The sequence below is a fragment of the Hakea prostrata genome, chromosome 11 (genome assembly GCF_041222555.1).
Source record: "Hakea prostrata isolate BN-2017 chromosome 11, UWA_Hpros_2, whole genome shotgun sequence".
Lineage (NCBI taxonomy): Eukaryota > Viridiplantae > Streptophyta > Magnoliopsida > Proteales > Proteaceae > Hakea > Hakea prostrata.
In genome coordinates this window covers 17,584,480-17,601,174 of record NC_142610.1, presented here as the reverse complement: position 1 = coordinate 17,601,174, position 16,695 = coordinate 17,584,480, and the positions used below count along the sequence as shown (strand labels likewise).

The following is a 16,695-nucleotide window of genomic DNA, read 5'->3' as shown; positions in this document are numbered from 1 at the left end:
AAATTTAGTAGATTTCATGTAGACCCCATTACTATTGTAGGATGATTTTTTTTGTATAAAGGAACTTTATTAAGTGGAATTTGGATATTAATATGCCTCAGCAAGAGTCAAATCATGACCTCTTTCCTAAAAAGTGTAGGTTTTATCATCTCCCGGTCAGGTCTGTGCTCCTCAATGGCTTCCTAACCACAAAAACCAATGGGTCCCACTAGTGAAAAAAAAATTATTTTTATTTTTTTTCAAAAAATATTTTTTTATTGTGGGTCCCACACGTTTTTTTGGTCAGGAAGTGTGGGGTCGCAGATCCGGATTCCATTTTTCTAGACTGAGGGAAAATCCTTTACACGTGGCTAGACACTGCATGCGAGAAAGACAGCTGGTTCACGCCAGTATACCATGGGCCGTACTAAGGATTGTGCTCAATGGTACGAAACACGGAGCTTCATTTATATATATAGTTTTTACTTTTTACTAATTATCTTGAATGACAAAAAGACAAAAAATAAATAAAGAAAGAAAATCCACCAATTTGGGTGTATAAATACAAACCAATCATTAACCGAAACATGTGAATTGTCTAGAACGGTAACGATCAATGAATATCTTCTTCTGCGGTTCCACCCAATCAAGATATATTCTCTAGTTGACATTTGGACTGATTACGTTGATCAGTAAGCGTTGCAGAGTACAGAACACAGAGAGAGAGAGAGAGAGAGGAGTTCTGTTGTTGACTCCTTTTGACTAGTGAGAACAGATTCTCTCGTATGGTTCGATTCGCGTAGAGAGAAAAAAAGAGAAAAAGAGAAAGAAAGAAAGATATGGAAGAGATTCCGGAACCCAAAACACCATTGTTGGAGGAAGGGCGAAAACCCTCCATCAAGCACAGAAGCTTAAGTCGTCGGTATTCGGTGAACACTCTGTTAAGAGATTTCACTTCAAAATTGCCTGAGAGAATCAGAGCTGGGTTAGATCCTGAGGATCCATTTCAGATGGATTTATCCAAAGCCAAAACCTTGAAACGAGGTAATCTTTTCCAGTTCTTTATTTTGTTGATTTTTTTGGATGTTGGTGGGTGGATGGGGGTAGTCATTTCTGTGATATTTGTGATTTTCAGTCAGTGAAGAGGATGATTAGTTGTATAATAGAAGAAAAGCAACGAGTAGCTTACGTCTCTTTAAGTAAATTAGAGGTAATATTGAAACAAAAAAGTACAGAATTGGATATATAAGTTAGAATTGTTCACCCCTGCTGAATCTCTTTATACCTGGAAAAGGGTCGAATCCAAAGATGGGATTGGGCAGCTCATAAACATGCGCATCATGATATCTGTAACCTTTCCTTCTTGTGAAGTGACCAACTAATGGTGGTGAAACTATATTTTGAGAGATTGTCCCTTGTTGTACTAGTGAAATGGTTTTGCAGTCCATGCTTCAATTGTGGCTTAGACCATGTTGGGTTCATGACAGACTAGACCAAATTTGAGACAAACATCATAATTTCAAACTATTAGCCTGGAATGTTGGTGACGAACAAGCCTGCAGTGGTCAAAATAGCAGTGTAAAACCACAAAGGGTAGTATTTTGGTCACTTATCAGACCGGGCTCTTGACAACTGTTTCGAACTATGATTAGCTTTGTGAATACTACACACTTTCTTTCTGTCCTTCCCCTCTAGGTACTCAGGAGGTTGCTCCATAATCCATATAATGCTCTTGCAAGAAATCATCCTCAAGAAATAAATTCTTGATGTCAGGTTTGGTACAAGGGCCGGTTACAAGTAAAATCCAAAGAGATAAGTACTGGACGAAAACAATTTATGTCTCAAAGTAGCCTACAGCATATGTTTGAGTGTATCCCTTAGCCAACAAGGGAGTTTTAAGCTGCTTAGCAAATTGAGGGTTATAATGAACGACATAAGCACAATGACACTTCACAGAATTATCTGGATGCAAATTACGATTCCATATCTTGAGGCTAAGCAGGGCATTCATTTCCACCTATGTGGCTATATTCCATCTGTGATGAACACCTTTTGATCTGTTTTGGGCAGAGGGCAGTCATTTCTTTTTTAATAATCATTTTTATGTCATTTTTCATTTCCTATTCTAAAGACTGTTAATTAATGTGTACACAACTGCATGATGTAGCACTTCGTTCCTTTCATTTCATCTTTTTATTTTCATAATTCTGGATTTATTAATTGTTCCAGCGGAAGTTGAGTACTATGAAAAACAATTTGCAACCCTAAAATCTTTTGAGGAAGTTGACTCTCTGGAAATGGCTAGCAGCATTGATGAGGTTGAAGATGCTGAAGAAGCCAAACAAGAAAAGGCAATGAAGATATCTAATTATGCAAACATTTTTCTGCTGGCATTCAAGGTGATTGTCCACTTCATTTCCTAGTTACATTAAATTAAAATGTTCATGTCATCCTGGGGCACTTTGGCAGTTTTCTATGTTTAAAAAGGGAACAAAGAAATTATAACAGGTCCAATAAAGGTTTTCTGATCCTGGGATAACACTTCAATAGGTTAACGTAGTTGATCTGTTTATGGCAGTTTCCACCTTTGTGAACTGACTATATTGTGAAGTGCAGATATATGCCACTATAAGGAGTGGTTCCTTAGCTGTTGCTGCTTCTACGCTTGACTCTCTGCTGGATCTCATGGCTGGTGGAATTCTTTGGTTCACACATATTTCAATGAAAAAGATAAATATCTACAAGTATCCTATTGGAAAGTTGAGGGTGCAACCAGTGGGCATTATCGTTTTTGCAGCTATCATGGCCACTCTAGGTATGCCTTCCTATAACCTATTTGTGTTCATGGAAATGTGTCATGAATAAGGAATTAAAAATACCTTATAGTGCTAACTCGGTGGCCATAATTTTGACAAATTTTTTTTATGGTCTAACAGTATCTGTTTATGTTGGAATTTATTAATTTGATTAATAAATTAAATGCCCAAGGGCAATATTGGAAACTCACTATTAGGGCGGTTACAAAATAGGTTATATATTTTAGTAACCACCGCATTAGTGAGTAAGTAACGGAGTGATTCATTCGCACGAGCGAATCTCTGAGAAACGGCGGCTCCATCTCTCTCTTCCTCTCTCTTAGGATCGCAGGCTTAGATTTTCTTCTTTGCTAGTATTTGATCTTCATTCTATTAATCCACGGCATTTGGGTTGTGGATATTATTCCCTTTCCCTGTGATTGTGGAATCTCGCCGGTAAACCTTTGGTGGTGGAACGAGAACGTGGATCTAGACTTCAGTGTGAATACTTCAAGTAAGGAGCGAATCCGGTAAGAAATTTTTTCCCCATCAATTAATTGAATTGAATTACTTTTGATGTATTACCAACATTGGTATCAGAGCCATTGGTTCCCACGGTTCTTTGTTCCTCCCCATTGTTTAATTTTATTGTATGGATCCAATGGGAGGATCAGGGTTTAATACAAAACCCATGGGAGAATTGATAGGTTTTGGGAAACCTTTATTTTTTATTCGGATCCAGTGGGAGGATCCTGAATTTTCCTAATGGTGATTTGCATGAATTGATAATTCATGATGATAATTTTTGTTAATAATTATTGTTGGATTTTTTTCATGTGTTTTTGGATGAATTTTTGTAAAGAAAAAACGAGATTTTTCGTTTTTTTGAATTTCGTTCAAAGAAAAAAAATCGTTAAATGGGGAATTGACGTCGTGTACCGAGCGGATCTTGAAGGTGAGCCATCTTAGAATCCGTTTGGTCACGAAGCTTACGGACTCTCGGATGGTGCGCCATCTCGAATCTGTCTCCACGAGCAGACGGACTCTCGACGGTGCGCGCCGTCTCGAATCCGTCTGGTCCTGAAATCCGGGGGTCTCCGTCTGGTGAGGCGGCATCCGTCGCTGATGGACTCCGGACGGAGAGCCGTTTTAGAATGTCTCTCGGACGGTTGTCGACGGTGATCCGTCTCGGATCCGTCTGAGTTTTTTTGTCCAATTTTGAATGTGTTTCTATTTATTGGACATCCATGGCTCACAATCTATGTGATGTTTGAGCATTAAGGGCCTATTGGGGCCTAGTGGGAGCTAATAGGTAGAAGTGTTCGTGTGAACCACCTCATAGCTTTAACATGATTGCATGTTTTATTTTAATAAAACTATTTTTTTATTTATGGGTCTATCAATCATGTTTCTTGCATGAATGAAGTTAGTGTATAAGTCTATGTGGGTTTGCATAGAATTTGATTAATGTTTTTAGCATCTCTTTTGGTTTAAGTGCTTATCCCATAGGTTGACTATGCTAGTGTGATTTTTGTTGCATGAGTTGTGTTTTATGCTAGATTTATAGAACTCATTCTTGTATGTAATATCTCTAGAAAAATGGCTGCTACCAAGAGCATTGTTGCGACCTCACTAAAGGAGATAGTGAATGAGAGGAATTATGACCTCCGGCACCGAAAGGTGCAATATCTCTGGAAGAGCGGGATATGCTAGAGACCATAAACCGGACCATGAACCCACCGAGGAAGGTACCACCGCACAGATCGCGTGGACCTTGATATATACAATGCTTGGAAGAGGAAGACCGGGTAGCCGGGATTACAATCCCGAGCTCCATGAGGATGACGATGCTTCGTTATGAGAGCATAGCGCAAGTCTTTGTGGGAGGCTGTGAAGTTCCGGTATGGAGGGACTTCCACCATAAGAGGCCGCCGCTCGGACTCACTTTTGACGGTTATAAGATGCGCCGGGGTCACACCACGAGGCAGTATAACCATCGTGTCTAACATGATTAGTGAGTTGAGCGCATGTGGGCGCCAAGACCGATGAGGAGCAAGTCTCCGCGGTCATCAGTCATTGCCAAAGACTTGGGAGCATATGAAGATCTTCTGACTCATGCTTGATGAGGTCAAGACTTTCGATCAAGCTGCCAAGCACCTTGAGCTTGATGAGGATCGGATGTTGGCCGATACCCCTCAATCGATGTATTTTCTGCTGAAGCTAGCACTAGTAAGGGTGCGAGCTTCGCGCAAGAGAGAGAAAGCTCAACCTCGGCGGTCCAAGCAAAGTAACCGGGGTGGGAACAAAAACAAGAGTGGGCCCAAGCGTTCAGGGGACTAGTCTCGAAGAAATCAGCTTTGATTTGCTTCAGTGCCAAGCTCGGTCATTTGCTCGTGATTCCCGAGCGAGGTATGTCGTGTGTTATACCTCATCTTGTTATGTAACAAGTTCTACTATGCTTCTTAACTAAATCCTTTGTGGATTGTTGATTCAGTCCGATAGAACACATAACAAGGAACGCTCGAGCTTCGTGGAATACCGTCGTATTCCAAGAGGAAGCAAAAGGATAACGATGGGGAACAGCTCGCGTGGGGTTCATGGCATAGGCACTGCAAATTAGTTTTCAGGTGGCGATCATTTACTCCTGATGTGTTGTATGCTCCAGACATTCACGAAATCTTGTTTCGTTATTTATCTTTTAAGACATGGTTTTAGAGTTGTATTTGAAAACAATTCTTTGGTTTTGTATCTGGGTGATACAGTTTATGGTTATGGTTTTCTTGATAATGGTTTCATTGTATTGGATACAATTGATTATTCATTTAATTCTAGTAATGTTTTTGTTTGCCAAAATACAGTGTGTATTGATTCTAATTGGTGGCATGCTAGACTAGGACATATTGGCTTAGATAGGATGAACAGGTTGGCAAGAGAAGGTCTCTTAGGCCAGGTTCACTATCCCGATTTGCCAACCCGTGAGTCATGTCTAGCAGAAAAGCAACTAGAAAACCATTTAAAAAGGCTTTGAGAGCCTCTCTTCCTTTAGAACTTATCCATTCGGATGTGTGTGGACCCTGAATGTGCATACTAGAAAAGGACAGTCATATTTCATCACATTCATAGATGACTATACAAGGTATGGTCACATTTATCTAATATCTCATAAGTCGAAGCTCTTGAATGTTTTAAGAAATTCAGAGCTTGGTTGAGAATCGATTAGATAAAAGGATTAAAACTCTTAGAACGGATAGAGGTAGAGGTATCTCTCCGATATGTTCAAGGGTTATGTGATGAAAAGGGGATATCTAGACAACTTACTATTCCAGGGACTCCCAACATGGGGTTCAAGGAGGAATAACCTTCTAGACATGGTGAGATCCATGCCCAATCTACCCATCTCTTATTAGAGATCTTTCCCCTATTCCTCAACGATTCCAACCAAATCGGTTCCTTCCACCCTAGGTTGCCGGGCTTTTTCCCCGGTGTCCTTGTTCACTCTACTTCTCGCCATATGGAAAGCTTGGACCCAGGGAAGAAAGTGTATCTTTGTGAGATATTCAACCCTCAGCCTTTCTTCATTGGACTAGATGAGATAGAGGGCACATCGATGCCTTCTGGGTGATTTTCCACTCTTTCGAGTTACGTCTCTTCTGATCAAATATCTCACTCTTCGTTGTACCGGGGTTCATCCAGATCGGGTGGGAGTGCGATTGTAGCTACCTTAGACGTGGCATCCCCTCCCTGCCCTTTCCTCTCACTTTCCGTGAGCCTCATTACTCGGTCTGATGTTTCATCATCTCCGCTCGCTCCTCCCTTTGCAGGAGTTGTCTGTTATCATTCGACTTTGACTTCCCCCCCGACGTGGGTTCCAGATCCTGGTCTTCGCCTTGTGGCTGGGCTACCCCGCGTTGTTACTTTTCCGTGGTGGTTTGCCTCTTCCCTCTCCCATTTCTCGTTCTGGCTTTATCATGGATGTAACCTTTCCAAAGAACTGAAGAGATCTATTGGATCAACCTCGGCTTTGCCATGGACTTCGCGTTCCTGTCCATTGCTTAAGCACATCCGCATGGTGCCTTCCCCGCTTGGATTTTTTCCACAAGACCACGTGTTTCCCAGATCTATATTATGTCATTCCTCATCTAATGACATCTTATGCTTTCATTCATGGTTTCCTCCTTTTGTGGGACAGTGCGCTATTCTTTTCGTTTCTAGCGAGTTCTTTATCTCGACCTATATTGACATTCTTCGAATACCTCTCCCCACCAATTGATACTCCTGGAAAGGGTTTGCATTTCCTTTGTCCTAAGACTCAGGAAAAACCAGATGGAAAGAGTTCCTATTCCAGCTTCCTTCCGTCTCTTTTTTACTTGTTGTCTACCATCAACCCCTCCAGCCGGATATGTATCTCGGAACGTAACTCATGTTGTTTACGGATCGATTTCTTATCTTGTGATGCCCCTCTCATGGCGCATCACCTCGATATGCTTTCTTCATGCCCATTTCGTGTCGAGCCTTGTATATCCCTCTCACCTACCGTTGTGGCTCTCCATCGTTCGAGGCGTTTGTGGAGATTCCTTCACATCTGATTGTGATGACATCCAAAGAGCTCCCTTGTCTCCTGATAGTTGCCTCTTGCTATTCAAGACCCCAAGTATCATGGAAGACCAAACATATACTTGGATATCACTTGTTAGGACATTATATCGAAAAAGTTGTACTTAAGCACATATCTACTAGTTTGATGGTAGCTAACCCTCTTACAAACCTATAGCCAAGGATGTTTTTATTTCTCATGTAAAATCCTTGGCTTCGTTGTGCTTATTTTTGTCCGAGACTTTCTTATTAATGAATAATATGAGTTCATTCCAGCATTTTTTATTCACTTTCGTGTGTTGTGTTTCTTCGCATAAAACAACATGTCATCAGAGTGGCTCACTCACACGAGCATTCCCTCCGCCTGGGGCGCGGATGGCGTTGTGAATACTTTGTGTGTCATTCATAATCTGATATCCCTTTTGAATCAGTGTTTCTCTCTCGTGAGATCCTTTCCCACTATTCATGTGCCTATAGGCTCAGTACTTTATGTGCCTTCCATACTCTTGGCTTCCACTGCCTTTGTAGGACATCGTTCTATTGTATATGATGCTCCACCATACACATATATCATACTATGTTCTACGATCATTGGATGGGATGGATCCTCCTCCTCTCATTGTGGTCCGCCTTATGGTCCATTGTGTTCTTAGTGACTTTCCATCTACGGTTGATGTGCTCTTGTGTTACCTGGTATGATGATTCGACCTAAAGGGGCACTCCGAAGGGTCAATCCTAGTGTGTGATGTCCGGAGGTTTGATTCAACACCCTAAGTGTTTCTGGCCCCCGTTGTTCGTGACATTTTAGGACAGGGTGATCTCTCGGGTCGTCCTTTAGTCCTGGTTTGAATAAACCTGGACCCTTTACTAATGCTTATTTGTTTGTTTCATGGTGTGTGCCTTCCCTCGAGGGTTTCTAGTTGGGGCTCACCTCTATCACCGTCGCACAACCCATTTTGCCTTGCTTTGGATATTGTGTCCGACCTGGTCTTGTACCGGATACATGTAAGAGATCAATATATTGTATATCCGGATATGCATGTGTTCTCCGGGTCTTGTTCCGGGATACACAAGATTGAATGTGTTTCGATATACGTGTGTCCGGACACTTGAAAGTTAACACTTCCCTGCATGGGGCTTGTTTATTAATTTGATTAATAAATTAAATGCCCAAGGGCAATATTGGAAACTCACTATTCGTTCAAAATGGTTATATATTTTAGTAACCACCGCATTAGTGAGTGTAACGAGTGATTCATTCGCCGCGAATCTCCGAGAAACCGCTCCATCTCTCTCTCCTCTCTCTTAGGTCGCGCTTGATTTTCTTCTTTGCTAGTATTTGATCTTCATTCTATTAATCCACGGCATTTGGGTTGTGGATATTATTCCCTTTCCCTGTGATTGTGGAATCTCGCCGGTAAACCTTTGGTGGTGGAACGAGAACGTGGATCTAGACCCCGTGAATACTCAGTAAGGAAAGCGATTCGGTAAGAATTTTTCCCCATCAATTAATTGAATTGAATTACTTTTGATGTATTACCAACAGTTTAGATAGGGTCTGTACTGAGATTGAGGTGCATATACCGCTTAACCTTCAGTGATCAGTTTTTTAGATAGTCTTATCATGCCAGTGTTATATCTGTCATCCATTCTCAGGCCATCTCTGAAATCAAGTAATCTAGCTATGGTGCACAGGGTGGGCCGACTATCTTTGTATTCTAGACAAATTGCACCAAACACTAAGTTGTAGCCAGGAGTATTGAAACACGACTTCAGTGTTCAGAAGAACTTGCATGTTAAAACTATTTTCTTTTAACTATAGCCCTGGAAGAAAATTTGTTGCCATGAACTCATTGAGCTCTTTCTGGATGAATTTATTGATATCATCGAAGAACCTAAAAGGGTCCTTAATTCTGTTGTGCTTTTTTGAAATGGCGTAGGCCTGTACTTTGTATTACTTATATTTGGTTTTGAAAGTATAAGTTGTGGATATCATTACAATTGGGTATTATAAAAGAAATTTGTTTACATTGGCAATTTTTCAGGTGTTCAATGAAAATAATTGTGGTCCTTACTTGTTGCCTTTTTTTTTTTTTGGTTGGGGTGGGGCAGGGTTTCAGGTGTTTATCCAGGCTGTGGAACAACTGATTAAAGATGAACCTTCTGAAAAGATGGACTCAGTGCAGCTAGCATGGTTGTATGGGATTATGCTGTCTGCGACAGTAATAAAACTTGCACTCTGGATCTACTGCAAAAGCTCAGGAAACCAGATTGTTCGTGCTTATGCAGAGGTTCTCCACATTACGTTATCGTGTTTAAGGCACATATTTTCTTGCATTTTGTTTCTAATTTTTCATTCAACTCCTGCCTAGAAGTTCATATTGTTTCCAATTGAGTGCTGGTTCAGGATCACTATTTTGATGTTGTAACAAACATAGTTGGATTAGTTGCTGCTGTTCTTGGAGATAAATTCTACTGGTGGATAGACCCTTCTGGTGCAATACTTCTAGCCATCTATACCATTTTCAACTGGTCTAAGACTGTTTTGCGAAATGCAGGTAACTTGATTTTCTGTGGGCGCTCTGTCTTCCCTTGCTGTGATGATTTAAACTGTCCTTTTGTGGGGTAACTTAGTTTTTACACTCCTCCGTCCATCATACCATCTTTTGTTGTCAGAAATCATAGGTTCAGTCGATTGAAACATAACTATACTATCTTTTAACTCCCCCCCCTTCTTCCCCTATTCTTTTTTCCTCTTTCTCTCTTTCCTCTTGGTGGGGACTATGACATGCCTCTCCATTAAGAGGATTCAGGGGAACTTTAATTATGAGCTTATTTGATAAAGCAAATGCTTGTTGAGGCTTGTCTCCTTGATGGCTTACCTTGGTGTAGCCCTAATGATCTGTCAGTATCATCTGATTTCATCTCCTATTCGAAAAAATTGGTTCCCATTCTGTATACTCATAGGTAAATCACAGCCAGATAAAATCCACCTCGTGGTGGTAGAAATTTGGAAAATGTTTGAAAATCTGATCTTTGGACCCTATAGTTTAATGGGTCATAAGGTCAAGGAGAAATGCTCATGGTATAAAAATTTGATTTTGGCCATGCAGAGTATATGTTATTGGCCAGAATGGCCTTATGAGGTTTGTCTAAGGGAGTAAATAAAGAAGGAAGAATGGTTTTATCTGCCTTCCATGTAACTTGAATTAGCTGACAATGGCATATTACTTGAGGATACGTAGATCTTTCATATGAGAATGTCATGATGAAAGATTCTTCTTGTTTTGTATGATTTTAAATCTTCTTTGCAACAACATGCTCAACATAATTCTAAAATTCTAGTGATTGTTGTGGAATATTTCCTTAATTCATTCTGGATGCGCCTCCCTAGTTCTTGGGAGCATGGGGAGTTCTGCAGATTGCGTTTCAGTTCTAAGAAGATAATAATGACTTGTTCCATCGTTTGCAGAATTTGTATAGATGTATTTTTTCCTAGAATTGTCAAAATAAATCTTTTTCTCCTGGATGAAATTTCATTTCAAAAGAAGGTTTCTTGCTTGTTGCTAATTACTGTTCTTTTATTTTACATGAGTGACAGGTGGTGCTTAAGCTTTAAATGTAAGAGTACTCAATCGCTTCATTACACGAGTTAAAATGTATAACTTAAACGAGCTGCACTAATACCATGAATCTTGAATCTTCTTACTTTCTTTGAAATTGCTCGTGCCAGGTGTTGGGTTTGGCATTTAGGAACCTTTGATGATATTAAGCATTTACACCAATGGCTTCAAATATTTTATACTTTATAATTTCTATGCATAGTTAACCTATGATTCTGTTCTTGATGCAGCTTCTCTAGTGGGGCAGTCAGCTCCTCCTGAGTTTTTGCAGAAATTGACATATATGATCATAAGGTACAATCCTCAAATCAAGCATGTTGACACGGTCCGGGCATACACTTTTGGTGTTCTTTATTTTGTGGAGGTTAGTAAATTTCAGGTCCATCATGTAGAGATGTCATGACAGTCACCCTACTATTCTAAGTCAAGCAGTTTTTAGCTTGTTGCTTGATTAGTTTAGTTGTCAGACAAAGTTACCAATTGACCTGAGGGTGTCCATGAATTAAATGAAATATACAGGTTGATGTTGAACTTCCTGAAGATTTGCCATTGAAAGAAGCCCATACAATTGGAGAGTCATTGCAGGTAAAGATTGAGAAACTCCCTGAAGTTGAACGAGCGTTTGTTCATCTGGATTTTGAATGCCGCCACAAGCCAGAGCACTCTGTCCTTAGCAAGCTGCCAAACAGTGAACCTTGAATTCGAGTTTAAAAGACCATAAATTCAGTAGTATATGCCACCCTTTTGTACTGAAAAACACCATGATCATATAAATCTCTGTATGAGTGGGTAACCATCAAGATGGGTCATAGCAGTTGCTGCATGTATATTCATAAACAACAAATAAGCTGAACTTTTCCACTTTTGCAGATGTCTTCTTGTTTCTTGTTATTTTGTTTTCCCCTCCCAATATTAACAGAAATGCTGGATAGGATGGAATGAGGCTGAACAAAGTTTTCATCCGAATGGAATTAGGAAGAGTGAGATTATGCAGCCAACCCCATTCAGTTGCCTGCTTAATCAAGTGAAAAAATTTTGAATCTCAAAGAGCTCTTGTTTCCACATTCTGAATTGCTGCATCAACTGCTGCTTCTTTAGGGAGAGCAGTATCCACAGCCAGCTGCAGTGGAATTGAAACTGGAGACCTTTTGGTTTGAACTTGTGTTTGTAATTTGCATTGTGGTAAAGCACTCATCTGTGAGACTCTGTACATCAACCCTACCCAAGCCTGACCCAATTTTCTTTTGCCATTGGAGAGAAGCTAAATTTTATATTATAATGATCTTTATAGTTACTTCAAAGATCATGTACTCTTGTTATGAAATAATTAAGGGTGTCAATTCATACCATGTATTGTTTACAGAGATTGAAGTCATGTCATTATTTGGTATGGATGATGGGGATACTGGTATTTTTTCGTTACCGTCCAAATATCAATTCGGTATTGAATTGACACCCTTAGAAATAATACACCAAGAAAACTTGACAAACAAAATCCAATCCATTTTCACCAACAAAAGGATAGATAACAAGTTACATATATATGAAAAGAAAACTAAAAGATGATAAAAAGAAAGGGAAAATTAACATCCACTCTGGCCACTGTCTCCTTTGAATCAAACTCCCAAAGCTGCTCATCAAATTTGTTGGTTTTGGGTTGTTCCAGTCCTTTGATTCCCTTCTTAATTACAACTGATCTTGAACCTGCACATTAAAATTCACATACTACACAATTATAGGGCAACTCATGAGTAATAAGCAACCAAAAATAACATAATAGATACATGATAATAAATTTTCAACCCATACCTTTGCATTGCTTTTTGTTAAGAGATTTTTCTGTCAATAAAATTTTTGTCTAATTAAAACTAATCCATTTACAACATCATTCATGTCCATACGTTCTCTTGGTGATTCCATGGAGCACCGAATTGCAATTTCAAATATTGTCACTATGCATTCTTGGAATTGATCTGTTCTATGATTATGACCTTCATTCCTATTGGTAGCAACTTCCACAATTTCTCCACTTTGATCTTCCCTGGGTAGGAATGTTGGATCTAAAATTTGCATTACATGTAAAGGTAAAGCTGTTTTTGCAAAATTGTGGAGATTTAACTCGTCAATGAACATTTGATCTGTTGGCCTTTTCCCTGTAAACATCTCCAGTAATAAGGATTCCATAACTATACACATCTCCTTGTATAGTGGCCGTTCCACCCATTCCATATTCTGAAATTTAGAAACCGCTTGTTAGCATCATAAATAACCGACCAATATATCTTTTTTTTTTTTTCATAAAATAATTTAAGGAATTAGATATGAAAATTATAGAGACATTACTCCCAAATAGCAAGCTTTTATCTTCTTCTCATTGAATAATATATTTCCAGTTGAAATCAATATATTGAAAACCATGAACAACCCAGGTAAGGTAATGAGTTCATATACTCAATCAACTAACAAGAACAAGATTTGAATATCCCAATACCAGTTGGACTGAGTTTTAACGAAATATATGTGATATCTAAACATGGACTAGTCCTTTTCTAAATCATTATTTGGGTCATGTTTAATAGCCTCCAAAATGAGTTTGATTAGAATAGGCACAAAAAGATAATAACAATAAATGTAGTTGAATCATGAATGGCTGTGTAAAAATCCTGCCATTAAATTTATTGAAATAAATTTGAACCATTTATGATGGACGATCCATATTTAATCCTACTAAATTTAATAGTAGAATTTCTAGGACCGTTCAGCTATCACCTTCCCTAATAATAAAACATAAATTCAAAATAAATTATATTGGATATTTGTTACCTGGAGCTACATAGCCAATCGATCCTTTTATCCCAATGGTACTTGTATGAGTCTGGGATGAACTGTATTCAGGATTTGAAAGTAGTCTCGCCAAACCAAAGTCAGTGACATGTGCAGTCATATCTCTATCAAGTAGAACATTGCTTGGCTTCAAGTCACAATGGACAATAGTTGCATAACAATTATGATGAAGGTAATCCATAGCCATAGCAACATCAATTGCGATGTTTAATCTCTGAAGAAGGCTTAAATTTCTTGAATGATCAACTGCCTCCACTAATGGATGCAACCAATCATCTAAACTCCCATTGGGCATGAACTCATAAACAAGAGCTTTAAAATCTTTGCCTTTTGAATCAAGACTTGAACAAGAAGTTAAAATCTTGATAAGATTTCGGTGCCGAATATTTCTTAAAGCTTTGCATTCAGCTATAAAGCTCTTGTATGCTCTTAGATTTTGAAGGTTGAGTACTTTAATTGCAACAACAGTTTTGTCTTGGTCAATGATTCCTTTGTATACATAACCAAAACCACCAGAACCTATACAATTGACTGAAGAAAATCCTTCAGTAGCTTGGAAGAGATCTTTGTAAGAAAGATTCAAGAATTGTTCACCGATTAATGGTGTGGATGGAGGTTTAGTTTTGGATCTCCTTATCCAATAGAGAATAAGAGAGGAAGATATCAAAAGAAAACCAAGTACTATACCGATTGTCATCAGAATTATTCTAAGAGCACTGGACTTTTCTGGTTTCATTGGTCCATGGTTTGTACATGCTGGCAAATGTAGCTCGGGAACTCCACCACAAAGCTTAAGGTTTCCATTTAGAAAAATCGCACTTGCATTTCTGAATATTCCCCTTGTTGGTACCTCCCCTTCAAGACTATTAAAGGACAAATCCAAAAGCTACAATGTTGGAAGTTCTTCTAGATCTTTTGGGATTTGCCCTGACAAGTTATTGTGTGAGAGATCTAAAACTCGAAGCCCCTTCAAAAGAGATAAAGATTGAGGAATGGTTCCTTCAAAAAAATTATCCCCCATATAAAGATATTCCATACTACTACAATCACCAATGGATAAGGGGATTTTTCCAAACAATCTATTTTTGGAAATATTGAATGTAGAAAGGCTCTTTAAGCTACCGATTTCACTTGGTAATGAACTAGCAAGAGAATTATCAGATAAGTCAAAATATAAGGGTAAGGAAGAGATGAGGAAAAGTTGTTTAGGTATTAAGCCTTGTAGGCTATTCTTGGAAAGGGTTAAGTACTGTAACTCATGAAAAATTCCAATGCTAGAAGGAATGCTTCCGCTGAGAGTTGTTTTCATCTAAATGGAGTTCATACAAAAGAGAGAGATTGCTTAAAGAGGAAGGTATCTGTCCTGAAAGTCTATTTCCATTCAAGAATAACTTTTGAAGCCTTGGAAGCTTTCCCATGACAAATGGAATATTACCTTCTAAAAAATTATATTCCATGCCCAACCCAATCAAGTTGAAGAGATTTTCAAACCCAGTAGGAATGCTTCCAGATATTTCATTCCCTCCCAAAAGAAATATTGAGAGCTGTGTTGAGAGATTGGCTTTAAAGTTGGGAAGGGGACCCTTGAAACCATTGCTTTTTAGCAACAATATCTCTAGGGTTGTGCAATTTATCAAAGAATTTACGAAATCTAAATCATTAGCTTCTCCTATTGCACACTGATTCTCATTAATACTGAACCATTGAAGGCTTCGAAGATCTCCCAAGTTGTTAGGGACGGGTCCAACAAAACTATTACCACTGAGTTCAATTTTTTCAATTGTTGAGATATTGGTGATGGAATTTGGAATTTTCCCTGAAAAAATATTATCAGCGATTTGTAGGATACTGAGATTTTGAAGAGTAAGGCCGATGTCTTGTGGAAGGCTCCCATGGAGCTGGTTTTGTGTGAGGAAAATCATTTTAAGAGATGAAAGATTATATAGTGAAAGAGGGACCATACCCGATAAGTTGTTCTGAAAAAGTGAAAGACTTTCTAAATTTGTTAGCTGACCAAATGATGTTGGGATGCTCCCTTGCAATTTGTTGCTTGCTAAAGAGATCATTTGAACTGATGATATGTTCCCAAAAGATGTTGGTAAACCTCCTGTTAAACCATTAGCATTGATTGAGATTACCTCTAGCTTTGCCAGAGACATAAATAGTTCAACTGGAATCTTTCCAACAAGGTTGTTAATGGAGAAGTAAAGTCTTTTTAGACTAGTGCAATTGGCCAAGGTAGTAGGAACTTCACCTCCAAGGGTGTTGTTTTCAAAGACAATGGTTTGTAGGTGAATCAAATTACCTATCTCTTGGGGGATTTGGCCACGGAAACTATTGTTCCAAATGTTGAGGACACGAAGAAAAGTGAGATTCCCAATAGAAGGAGATAAGTTACCTCCCAAGCTCTTTCCTCGTAAATCCAAGCCAGTAACACGTAGATGACGCCGACCACATGTGATACCAACCCAGTTGCAGAAATGGATAGAATCATTCCAAGAACTCAGTGTTCCATACAGATCAAGATCAATTTGTTTCTTGAAGTCCAACAAAGCAAGTCGATCTGTCTCGTTGTTCCTCCCTTCAGTGATCCTCATCGATGAGATCCCCAGAAAGAGAATATTGAAAACTAGAAGAAGATGAAGAAGTGCCATCTGAATCTGAATCTGAATCAAATAGGGCACTTAAAATCTTCTAATGCAGTCTGTGATTGAGGGAGGGAGGGAGGAAGTATCCTATTTAAAGGACCATCAAGCATGCAAGTTGTCTTAAACAGGTTTACTTTTAATTCCCATGTACATATTATTGTAAGTGAAAACGAGAATCACATGTTGTTGCCGTGTTGAACCAAATCCAAATAT

General features: G+C 39.0%; 1 protein-coding gene and 1 pseudogene across 2 annotated transcripts; one reads left to right on the top strand and one right to left on the bottom strand.

Moving 5' to 3' along the window:
* Positions 1 to 586: 586 nt before the first annotated feature.
* Positions 587 to 12,037, top strand: LOC149000484 (metal tolerance protein 4-like). 2 transcript variants are annotated; one of them, XM_089140281.1, is made up of 7 exons: positions 587 to 1,023; positions 2,209 to 2,378; positions 2,596 to 2,794; positions 9,480 to 9,658; positions 9,775 to 9,925; positions 11,221 to 11,354; positions 11,510 to 12,037. In XM_089140281.1, the coding sequence occupies exons 1-7, from the start codon at positions 819 to 821 to the stop codon at positions 11,687 to 11,689; spliced, it is 1,218 nt and encodes a 405-aa protein (XP_088996407.1). In that variant the 5' UTR covers positions 587 to 818; the 3' UTR covers positions 11,690 to 12,037. The 2 variants fall into 2 exon arrangements, 1 of the variants encoding a protein (XP_088996407.1); XR_016170758.1 differs by lacking the exon at positions 11,510 to 12,037 and having other exon boundaries at positions 9,775 to 11,026; positions 11,221 to 11,306.
* Positions 12,038 to 12,832: 795 nt separating this feature from the next.
* LOC149000483 (LRR receptor-like serine/threonine-protein kinase EFR) lies at positions 12,833 to 16,488 on the bottom strand (annotated as a pseudogene).
* Between the last annotated feature and the right edge of the window lie 207 nt (positions 16,489 to 16,695).

Excerpts from the sequence above, each read along its gene's own strand:
- LOC149000484 (XM_089140281.1), top strand. The coding sequence starts at position 819 with ATGGAAGAGATTCCGGAACCCAAAACACCATTGTTGGAGGAAGGGCGA. Across the intron at positions 9,659-9,774 it reads TTGTTCGTGCTTATGCAGAG|GATCACTATTTTGATGTTGT; the intron begins GTTCTCCACATT and ends GTGCTGGTTCAG. Across the intron at positions 9,926-11,220 it reads GACTGTTTTGCGAAATGCAG|CTTCTCTAGTGGGGCAGTCA; the intron begins GTAACTTGATTT and ends TTCTTGATGCAG.